Source organism: Batrachochytrium dendrobatidis, assembly GCF_000203795.2.
Source record: "Batrachochytrium dendrobatidis JAM81 unplaced genomic scaffold BATDEscaffold_8, whole genome shotgun sequence".
Classification (NCBI taxonomy): Eukaryota; Fungi; Chytridiomycota; class Chytridiomycetes; order Rhizophydiales; genus Batrachochytrium; species Batrachochytrium dendrobatidis.
Genome location: NW_006281106.1, coordinates 314,239 through 326,023, shown reverse-complemented (window position 1 = coordinate 326,023; position 11,785 = coordinate 314,239). Strand labels below are relative to the sequence as shown.

General features: G+C 40.5%; 2 protein-coding genes across 2 annotated transcripts; both read left to right on the top strand.

The window, feature by feature from the left end:
• Positions 1-394: 394 nt before the first annotated feature.
• On the top strand, positions 395-4,502 carry BATDEDRAFT_89511 (uncharacterized protein; the record flags this gene model as incomplete). Its single annotated transcript, XM_006680087.1, has 11 exons — positions 395-486; positions 801-945; positions 1,045-1,155; positions 1,250-1,351; positions 1,442-1,521; positions 1,591-1,737; positions 1,824-1,979; positions 2,049-2,177; positions 2,247-2,328; positions 2,448-2,530; positions 2,627-4,502. The coding sequence occupies 11 exons, from the start codon at positions 395-397 to the stop codon at positions 4,485-4,487; spliced, it is 2,988 nt and encodes a 995-aa protein (XP_006680150.1). The 3' UTR covers positions 4,488-4,502.
• Positions 4,503-9,359: 4,857 nt separating this feature from the next.
• Positions 9,360-11,748, top strand: BATDEDRAFT_30235 (mRNA-binding ribosome synthesis protein NOP7; the record flags this gene model as incomplete). The annotated part of the gene is made up of 9 exons (XM_006679888.1): positions 9,360-9,384; position 9,412; positions 9,437-9,440; positions 9,579-9,658; positions 9,777-10,040; positions 10,117-10,378; positions 10,471-10,813; positions 10,910-11,376; positions 11,446-11,748. 9 exons carry the CDS (start codon positions 9,360-9,362, stop codon positions 11,746-11,748), a joined length of 1,749 nt encoding a protein of 582 aa, XP_006679951.1.
• Between the last annotated feature and the right edge of the window lie 37 nt (positions 11,749-11,785).

The window sequence follows — 11,785 nt, the reverse complement described above, 5'->3', positions numbered from 1 at the left end:
AATGGCAATAGCAAGAGAATGCAACTGCTTTAGGAAACAGTTTTAATTTGAGCCAACGACAGAAGCTCACACATTGGCTTCTACTGGCAGCAACAACCATCTAAATTCTTATGACTCAATACAGCCCACACCAATCTGTTGCTCACTCGCACCCAAGATTTAGTGTTGTTGAATTCAAACTAGTGTTTCAGTAGACAAACCAACCCAACCGCTTGCTGTTTGATACAGACCAACAGCTCGGTATTGCAAATCTATTCCAATGGCAAGAGCAAGTCTTGTTGCAGTTCAAAACAAAGATTGTCACGTGTGTCACGTGTAATTACACTCACTTTTAACACTCCTCAACCACTCGCTCTTGCATTCGATTTGCCAACAATAACATCTATAATACCAAATGCTGTCGATTCTGGGTCTTCCTGTAGACCCTACCTATGCAACAGAACTCCGTGCGAGGATAAAGGCACTTGTGGGCTGCAAGTCAGATGGGTAATAACAGCTTTTGCTCCCATTGCTGCTGCTATTCTGAATTGATAGTCCAGAACTGCGTATACAAACTTGACGAGCATATTGCATCATGGCTTGGACTTGTTATAACTCAACATGGAATGTTGTGTATTTAATCATCCGAGCTACACTGCCTTGTTTTAAAACACTTTCATTACAATATACTACGCATTATATCTGTGTTTTTAGATTATTAATCCATCTTTACTGGAATTTATCTTGAATCTTTCACTACTTGTTACGATCTATCCTGACTTGAACGGTCCATTGCAATTCATTCTTTGCTACTTGTTTAGCTTTCCTGGCGCTGTTTCTTTACATCTCACACAAGTTCGTCTGAAAATCCTTGAAGAAAACGATTACTTTGTGTGTGAGCGAGGTCGAGGCTCTCGTGTACTCGTTCTTCTTTTGGTCACTCCAAGCGGCCCTGCTGCATTTATTGTAAGCCTTTTAAATGATGCATTCAAATCTACCTGTTCATGTGCAATCAATTCAATTATTGCTACAATATTAACTATTGCGATGCTACATTGGTTTTAGATGGACAAGGGTTGCAATCTGTATTATAACGAGATCCACTTTCCTCATGGAAATAATCATCAGGCATTTCTTCACGATACTATCATGGATGGCGAGATGGTTTTACTTCAAGTAAGGCATTTTTTGGTTTTATCAAATTTACTTGACTAGCATTGGTGCTTATAAAATAATAATATTTGTCATTGAACTATTCAAACCTTATTAGAACCAACCAGCAGATAAATCTCAATTTAAATTTGTTGCTCGTGATCTCATCTCAATTAGTGGGATAAACGTCACTCTTCGATCTCTTAGCACTCGAGTCGGGGTGAGAACGATTTCAAATGCGTCATTGTTCGACTTGTATTCATTTTTCAGTATTACTTTACTAATAGTTTTTGATTTGGGCACGTTGTAGATTTTACAGCAAGACATTATTAAACCACATCATCAATTTTTACAAAAGTTTCCTGAACTGGCAGCCAAAACTCCTTTTGCGTAAGTGGTGGACTCTACAACTGTGTTTTCTACACTATATGTGTTAATTACAATCATTGATTTGAACAGAGTTGAGATTTGTCGACATGAGCGTTCTTATGGCCTTGGCATTATTCTTGGCAATATTTCTCGTGATAAGTTGCCTAGCACTGGCCTATTATTTACTCCAGTTCGCGCTGCATATTCTCCTGGGCAAGAGACACAAGAAGTGGGACTGTAAGTTGTAATGGTCTTGTTGGATTTCATGTCTATAAATTATAGTGCTTTGGCTTGTTTTGCTGATACTACTGTTTTTGTATTAGATTAAAATGGATTTTTCCTAATGCACACAAAGCATGTTTTAAAGTTCGGGTGGTATTTGATAAGGAGCGCAAACCTCACTACCATTTATTGATTGGCGATCATGGGAGTCATAAATATGCAGATGATTTGAGTTTACCATTAGATGTCGCACAACTGTGAGTATAGTGACGATGCATGCTTTTATGCCAAGTGTATATTTAACGTTTTCAACCAATCAATCATAGATGGAAGAGTCCATCACCTGATGGGCGAATTGTAGAGTGCACATATGACCCAGTTTGGAAGACATATATGTTTGAAAATGGATATGCGGGCGATGTGCGAATAGGTGGATGGCGGTTTATTCGATTTAGGTATGATGATTGATTAAAATTTGTGTTGGAATTAGAGTTGATTCTGATTGACTCGTTTTATTATTGTAGGGACGATAAACGTGTTGCTGATGAAGAGTCCAAACTAAAAGAGACAATGGAGGCTATAAAATACTGCATTACTCGAGAAGTGGTATGATTATTTGCAATAGCCAGTCAAGACTGCGTACTCTATCACAGTCATTGAAATTTGTCTTTCGATATACTCTGTTTATATTGAAATTATTTTTATTGCTACATTGATTGATTTAGCTGGACTCTCATGTCGAGGCAATACGAGCACAGTGGAAGGCAAGAGAACGGCGCGCCCATCAGGCTGCACATCCAGATCAAAGGTCAGCTGTGACTGTTTAGATTTTATTGGGTGGATTGGCATATACTAAATTACAACTCTTGCTTTTTGGAATGATTTTTTATTTTCTTGATGCTAGACCTACAGAAGATGCACTGACACACACCCAATCATCTTTGGCTCCAACAAGTGCAACGGCTGCATCTGCTTCAGCACAGTTGGATGAAACTCATCCTTCCAAGCGATTAGACCGTAGAGAATCTTTTTCAAGTATGGATGGAATCACTGATCCTCATTTGCCAGACACACATCGTCGTGGCTCACAGGGAAGCAATACTTTAGGTGTGGTTCCGCATATTCAATGTATCGAAGGCACATCTAATCCATCTAGCAAACCCGATTTACACGAAAGACGTAATCGATGGGATAATACGACATCATCACATAATTTAGCTGATGTACGAAGTGTGCATCCATCGTCATCTTCACGACAACCGAATACCCCACTGCGTGGTGTTGCATTGGAAACACGACATAATCGGAACAAATCCAATGGGTCGGATGCCTCAGCTACTAACTCGTTGACACGAGATATAAACCAACCTCAGACGGGTGTTCATTGCAGACCTGCATCTCTTGGGACTTCTGGCAGTGAGAGCAACTCAGTGAATGCTTTTATAGAAACCTCGGTTTGCCAAGATGTTCAATCAAGCTCAAGAGTGCGTGGAGGACCAACCCGTCATAATCCTGCAGCCATATCACCATCTAGAAAAAAGCTATCTGGAGCAATCTCGGTATCATCCATCACCTTGCCCTATGTTGCCTCACCTTTGTTTAGTACTCCTGTCGTGTCAACAATGCCTACTATCACATCTATTCCAACACACATTAATCCAGCACATTCACATACCACTCCTTTAACACCACCCGCATTAGTCTCATTTATTTCAGCATCACGACAGCACGAAATAGACACCAAACCATACAGCACAGACGAGAAAGAACAACATAATGTAGATGAGCAACACAAAATTGAGACGGTTGTTGAGGAGGAGATTATTGATGGTGGCTTCACACAAACTAATCCGACTCAAGCGTATTTATTTCAAAGTGGGTCGAATGAGCACAATCAGTCAGACTCGTTACCACAACCAAAAACACATGTCTCGCAGGACAATCTTTCCGGAAACTGCCCGTCTTTTGCAATACCTGTTGGGACAAAGTCCTTGGCACCGAACAGCAGTCCAGATACGTTTTCACAAAACAACAAACGGCATAAAGGACCCGATATTCTTCCACAACAGCAACCTCACGATGACTGCATTGGTCAGAAACACCAACGTGGGAAATGCGGACCTACAACATTGTCTGCATCTGTTCCCTTGTCTGATGTATTGTCACATCGAGGTCCGGTGCGTGTAGGGATGAGTTGTGATGTACTGAGTACAACAAGATCAAGTGCTCCTGTTGTTCCCAAACCTCAGTTTGTTGTTCAGACACAAGCTCCATGGCGACATGGAATATTAGATCACGGAGCTCTTGAAACTAAACCTGCATGTGCTGATAGAGGTGCTCCTCATGTTGAGGATGACTATGACGATGAGAGTCCGTTATCAGATGTTGCTTTAGAACGGTATGGTCGTCATGAGCCTGCTTTTTCACATCCTAGCGGACCTAGCGAAATTATTCCCACAACGACCCATCTAGAACAAAGCCAGCATATAGCAATTGATTATATGGACAAATCTGTTGATATTGTCAAAGTTAATTCGCGAATCATAGCATCATCAGATGACAACCAAAGCGATATGGTTGAACTGAAAGTTAAAAACGATGAGGCGAATGTGGATATATTACACACAGCTTGTTCAGTTGAAACTGTTGATTTTCAAGTAACGAACGGATCATTATCAACACCAGTAGATACGGCTTTGACAACACAACCGCCTATACGACGGAAATTGAATTGGTTGGAATTGGTTATGAATGAACCCATGTAGTTGTGTTTTGCGATGAATGTTTTTAAAATAGAAAGGGTTGATAGATTGTTTACGGCTAGCGATAAAGGGCATGAGAATAGGGGATAAAATAAAATAAGTTTTCAGCAACCCATCACCATGAGTGTGTTTTCTGAAATGTATTCACGTACAATCCATTAACCAACAAGTGTAATTGGATTTGGTAATGTCCTTTTAGGAATATCGACAGATTGTTGATTTAAATGGCATGAGCGCTTATCGTGTTTTCTGTATCCAAACGACAGTCTGACTTGGTGCGACTTTCTAACCCACTTGATGGAATATAGAACAATGTCGCACATTCGGTTCTGTTCTTGCGCGAGTTTTGGTACGTTATTTACATCGTTTACACCAAACCAAAACGATCGTGCAGTTTACCAGCCAAAAGCTTATTTCCGCAATGTTGCAACAACCTGTTTGATGACATTAAATTAGTTTTGAAACATGACAAGATTAGGTTGAAATATAAGTATTTTTATTCCGATTGTCACTAGAATTAATGTGATATTCTGAATTCCAAATCGACATGAAAGTTTGTTTCGTTGGCAAAACCCGTCCGCCTGAGGGTATTACAAACAAGTTCAAATGGTTGAATATTAGGAATTCTTTCCAACATCACCGGTCATGACTGATGAATCTGCTGCTGTAGAGCAAACCCCGCTGGATGAAACTACCATTGAGCTGATTTCTAGCAATCGAGCCATTCCAGAGAATCATCCAGGCCTGGATGTGTGTAATGCAAGGTCTAGCAGCAACACCAAAGATTTAATGGATCTTGGATCGTATCAACCAGCAGCAATCTGTTTAGCAGCTGTACAAAATGATCATGACTGCCTCAACAAGACTAGATCGTCATTGTCATTGAACGTACCATTTCCAGTGTCGATTTTCAGAAACAAGTGTGAATCTAAACCCACTTCGCATCAAGTAGTAGGAGTCAACCACCACCAACAGTATATAGATTCATCCAAACCTTGTTTAGTTCCTGGATGCACATCAGATCAGCCCTTGTCACTTTTTCCACAGTATGTAGCTGCATCGCTTATTCTAGCGACAACAACATGGATATTGGCAGCCATTGCTCAGTCAGGACGACATCGACATCGATCTATGGTAAAACCAAATACTTTTTATTTATGAATGGATCTGGTTTGTTTTCAGTTGAATACACCGTTTTTGTTTACTGGCCACCTGATGGGTTGTGACCAGGAAATGGGCTTGCAACTCACCCATGCATGCACAATGACCGCTTTTGATTGTTGCTTTGAAGCGTTGAGCGGCTTCAAGCATATTTGGTTGATAATCACTTGTTTGAGAAAGCGACCGAGTTTGTACAATTAGCCATGGATTTGCTTTTCAATGATGGATGTCTTTTAGGGGAAAATCGGAATTTATTCTTATTGGATGTTTGACAAGTATACCGCAATGGATTACTTGATCGACCACTTTTGAATCTTCAAACGAAAGGTCGAATGATTGAACTCGTACACCAATACTGCTTTATTTCCTGTAAATGTTTTGCTTAATGGCACAATAATATTTGGTGTTGGACATCAATTTGAACTGAACAAAATGCTTCTCTTTGTTTGGCCAACTCATATGACTGATTAGCGATCTTATTTTTTGATTGCAATTCTTTTTCGTAATCTGCCGATTCACAAACAATTGCTTATTTTGAACCCTGTTTATGGCTCAATGGGGTTTGGACACATTTTCATTTCAAACTCACTGCTAACTATGGCTTGTTTTACAACCCTGATTAAATTTCTACTTCAACACTTTTAGCGTCCATATTCTGTCACTGTTTTTATGATTATCTCTGGACTGCCTATGATGATAGCAACCATGTTGACTGCCATTGTATCTGCCCTATTATCTCTGATTGCTCGATGGATTCTTCCCTTGTTATTTTCTAGTCGAGTCCCCAATAACAGTACTGCCAAATCGTCAATACATTCTTTGGTACGCAGACGCTCGTCGCATCACACACTCCGACGAAAAAAACATTTGAGTTCTACCAGCATTCATTCTGTGGATCATCACTTCCCTAACCCCCTTGACCGCATTCACGGTCATCATAGCTCTTGTCCAAATCATATTGCTTTACCGAGTAGTGGAAGCGACTATAATAGTCTTGCAAATATGTCTGATTTGACACCCGCAACCGTAGCTGCAGTAGATTCTTGTCAAGATTACCCGCTTCTCACTGCCTTGGCAGTCCCAGCTACCCACTTGAATTCAAACTTGTATTCAGCTACATGTACAACACGGGCCAAATCGGCGTTGGATCAGCAGTGTATGCAAAATTTTGTACCATCTTCAACCAACAATGTGGACAACATGAGCGATGCACTCGGCCCTGTAGTGGATCCTGCAGACTCAAAAGTACTCTCACCTTTGGTTTTACGTTTTATTCAACCACAACAGTTTCCATCAAAGTCAAAGCCGCAATCGATCTCAAACGAACAGAGAAAACTACATCAGAATGGTACTCGCTACACGAACTCCGCTGTCGCGTCACTCGAGTGTCTACCCAAAATCCATGGCACTGATAAGCAATTACCAACATCTGCCTTGGATGCTCAGTTTAATCTTGCTGCTACACCTAAAGATCTACATTCCTACACACATACCACCCAGCCCATTGCATCCCAGCTACTATCTCATTCATCGCGTCTTGTGCCTGTTTCAATCCCTAATCTACCACAACCACCCAACACCAGTGCAGAAATGAGTAATACAGCCACTTTTGACATCCATACCCAGAATGATAAGCAGGCACAGTATGATCGATCCAACCATTCTCTACCACACACAACCTTCTCTGCTAGCAAGCATTCTTTAAATCATCATCGATCTGATTCAACTACAGCCAGTGCTAACTCGACTCGAAATCGTCTTGGGCACACTTTGCTTCCCGAATCTCCATCACCATTAAACTCGCATACTGCATCACTAAAATCTATACCACATGGAAGATCAAGCAAGTTGTGCTTTGACTCGCTAACTAAAGATTGTCAACCGCCTCCAACTACAAACCATTTACTATATGCTAAACATGCATGTAAACCCAAGCTAGACTGCAATCCTACGAGCCTTGAAAGTTCAATGTCAAACCATCAACCACGCATATATTCCAGCCATACTGCTACTTGTCCTTCTGCATGGTCTACTCCACTTGCCGTTCACTCAGATCCCAATTTTAGTTCCACTTTATCTCACGTCACACCCTTATCAACTCCTACAAAAAACTACACTAATCTACAAAAAGCACCCGTTCCTCAGCAGAATGCGTTTTTGAAAAAACATGGCATTGTATTGTCTAATGTGGTTGAAACTGACTCATTTCGAGATTCAACTGCAAATGTCAACCCAAACACATGTATGCGTTCCTCGACGTATAATGATGCACAATATCAAAATTGCTCGCCATCTTCTGTACATCCAACGGCACAATCCTTGACAAAAGCATACACTGGCCACTTACGTAAATCATTCATTGATAATCACATTGTACCAACTACTATGATGTTTTCAAAAAGGTATATGAAAAACCGTCATGACTTTGAAACCAACGGTGCTTTGAATACCAAATCGGTCGCTGATGTGCCTTGTATACGTGACAATCCGACTGTTTGCAGCAGTATCCCACGCTCATCCATCTCTAATGTCTCACATTTGCAACATCGTCGTTCACATTCTGCGCTAGTGCTTTCTCCCACCAAAGAATCGTGTGTGGACTATGAGATTCTCTACAAAAGTGCTTACAACTCTCTTTTTGAAAAACTTTTACAGTCACCATTTGACGAGTTGACAAGTACTTCGGATGTCATGTCCACATCGGCAAACATGGCACACTATCCATCACCAGCTCGTACACGTGCATTAACTGCACCTATTGAAACTAGTGAATTTAAACAGCAAAGACCGCATTTGTTTAATCTAGATAAACAACCCACACATTCTTTCCAAACCCAACTACTACACCGTGGTGGCTCACTCGATCGACTACAGGATCATCATCAACAGTATTATTCGGTTTTTTCCGGTCTAAATGTTCATTTGGAAAATGGTTTAAACGATGCTAATGGATGCACTTCTGCACCAATGCACAGTTTGTTTGATAGGTCTAACGACAGTATTCGTAATGGACTGGATCTCTCTTTTGAAAACAATAGGTTTGGACAACCATCACTACAGCTTTCATCTCAAACTGGTTCATTTTCTGATAAGATTAGTAGAGTCAAGCGGCTGTTGAATGCACCGTCACTGTTTGATAGATCGTTTACGGCTAGCGATAAAGGGCATGAGAATAGGGGATAAAATAAAATAAGTTTTCAGCAACCCATCACCATGAGTGTGTTTTCTGGAATGTATTCACGTACAATCCATTAACCAACAAGTGTAATTGGATTTGGTAATGTCCTTTTAGGGATATCGACAGATTGTTGATTTAAATGGCATGAGCGCTTATCGTGTTTTCTGTATCCAAACGACAGTCTGACTTGGTGCGACTTTCTAACCCACTTGATGGAATATAGAACAATGTCGCACATTCGGTTCTGTTCTTGCGCGAGTTTTGGTACGTTATTTACATCGTTTACACCAAACCAAAACGATCGTGCAGTTTACCAGCCAAAAGCTTGTTTCCGCAATGTTGCAACAACCTGTTTGATGACATTAAATTAGTTTTGAAACATGACAAGATTAGGTAGAAATATAAGTATTTTTATTCCGATTGTCACTAGAATTAATGTGATTTTACATCACGTGTTTAGATTGTATTTTGGGTTTTGCAAATAAATTTTTTTTCTTCGAATTCGAGTTTTTGATTCGTTTTTAATCTCAGTCGACATGGCAGGAAAACTTAAAAAGGCGAGTTTGCTTCGTTTTATATACTGAACAGTGTTATAAAATGCTGGGTTTGAAAGGATTGTATAGCTTTTAGGAACATACACTTTCAATAGGCTGAAACTTGCATTTATACTCGCCATGCAATCAATCTCGGCTTACTAGATTTTTCATCCATATTTAATTGCTGACATTTACCTTTTAAAAATTAATTTTATACAGGGAAAAGAAGGCAATGTTCTTAAATACATTTCTCGATCTCAAGCTATCAAGAAACTTCAAATTACTTTGACTCAATTCAGGTAAAGCATGAACTTGTTGACTGAATCAACTTTTTATTGGGCTGGTCAATCCTACGCTGCTGATTGCATGGAAATGTATTTTGAGTTCAACTGCTAATCGACTATACATTTCATTTAGACGTCTATGCATTTTAAAGGGAATTTATCCTGTTGAGCCTAAAAACAAGCGTCAGCTCGCAAAGGGTTCTACAACTTGGCAAACTTACTATTTCCGAAAGGATATTCAGTTTTTGCTTCACGAGCCTGTCTTGCGTGTTCTCCGTGAACAGCGTTCTCATAAACTCAAACTCAACAAGGCCATCGGGAAAAGGGAGTTTGTTGTTGCTAAACGGCTGTATGAGAATCGTCCTGTTTACACTCTGGACCATATTATTAAAGAAAGGTATAATTGTTTTGAATGATACCTTGACTCGATTCATTATTGTACATGAACTGTGTCTGACCTTGCTCCCGATTAGATATCCTTGCTTTGTGGATGCACTCCGTGACCTCGATGATGCTCTTTCAATGATTTTTCTGTTTGCCACAATTTCAGCAAATCAACATATCTCTGCTGCCCATATTCGTGAATGCCAGCGTCTGAGCGCGGAATTCCAGCATTATGTCATTATATCTCGATCTTTAAAAAAAACTTTTGTGAGCATCAAGGGCATTTACTACCAGGCCGAAATCCGTGGTCAATTGATTACCTGGATTACTCCCTTTCAATTTTCTCAAGATGTAAGTGTTGCTTTATAAAATACAGTCTGTACACCTTGAACCAAAGTTTTAAAACGCTAATGGCAAACTGCATGGTTTCACTTGTATACTAGGCTCCTATAGATGTTGATTTCCGTGTTATGGACACCTTTTTGGAAATTTACGAACCACTTGTCGGGTTTGTCAATTATAAACTGTACTCTGACCTGAACTTGGTTTATCCACCAAAGATTAGCACAGATAGCGAAACTAGTGCTATTGGGCTATCTGCATTTATTATTGAGAGCAGGGAAAACGAGGATGTAGTTCAATCTGTTTCTATTGCTGCTGATGGTCCACCTACAGCTATGGGTAATCAAGTCAGCCAATCTGCACAGCGTCTCAAGACTTTGAATCAAAAGATTGGTCAAATTGAGGCTGCACAGGACAGTGACAGTGACATGTCAGATACTGCAGGTATAATTATTGAAGAAAATGGATTGGATGCCAATGGCGGCAACGATGAACAGATGGACATTCCAGCTCCTATTTCTGCTCCAACTACGCTGGAAGAGACAGTGCCAACTCTTGCATCGTGGAAAGCCTCCGAGTCTGAGCATGCAAAATCTGCTCGTCTTTTTTCATCCTGTGTGTTTTGGCTCCCTCGTGAAGTTTCTCGCAACTCGCTTGAATTTATCATCAAATCATTTGGAGGCAAAGTTGGCTGGGACGCAAGTTCTGGAAGTGGATCTCCTTATCAAATCTCTGACAGTTGCATTACCCATCATGTCTGTGATCGCCCGGTTCAAACTGTTGGACAATTGCCTATTGGTGTAGAACGCTTTGAATCTCGCGAGTACATTCAGCCTCAATGGGTGTATGACTCGGTTAACGCTGGGCGACTGATCAAAACAGCTGGGTATCATCCTGGAGATACATTGCCTCCACATCTGTCGCCGTTTGTTTCTGTTGAAGAAGGAGACTATATTCCTGAACAGGACATGGATGTGGATGCCGAGGTTGCTGTTGCCGAAGTCGAGGTAAACTTACTGTTGTGATGGATGGCATATTGATTGTTTTTAACCCAACTGACATGTTTTGATTTATAGGACTTGGAGGCAACATCTCAAGCCGAGCTTGAGGCTGAAGCTGCTGGTGTGCAGTTTAGTAACTACGATAAGGCCAGCGTGCCGCATGCAAAGAATGCTGCTCTGACTGTTACAGATAAAAAGAAATCGATGCTGACCGAAACTGAACAAGAAGATCGTGAAGCCAAAGAACTTGCCAAGAATATGATGAGCAAGCGCGACAAGAAATTGTACGACGGTATCCAGAAAAGAAAAGAGAAAAAGGCTGAACATGTCGAGATCTTGAAAAATAAGAAGCGGGCATTGAAAAAACATCAAAATTAGTCATTTTCAAAAAATGTTGGTTTGGAATAAACGAACG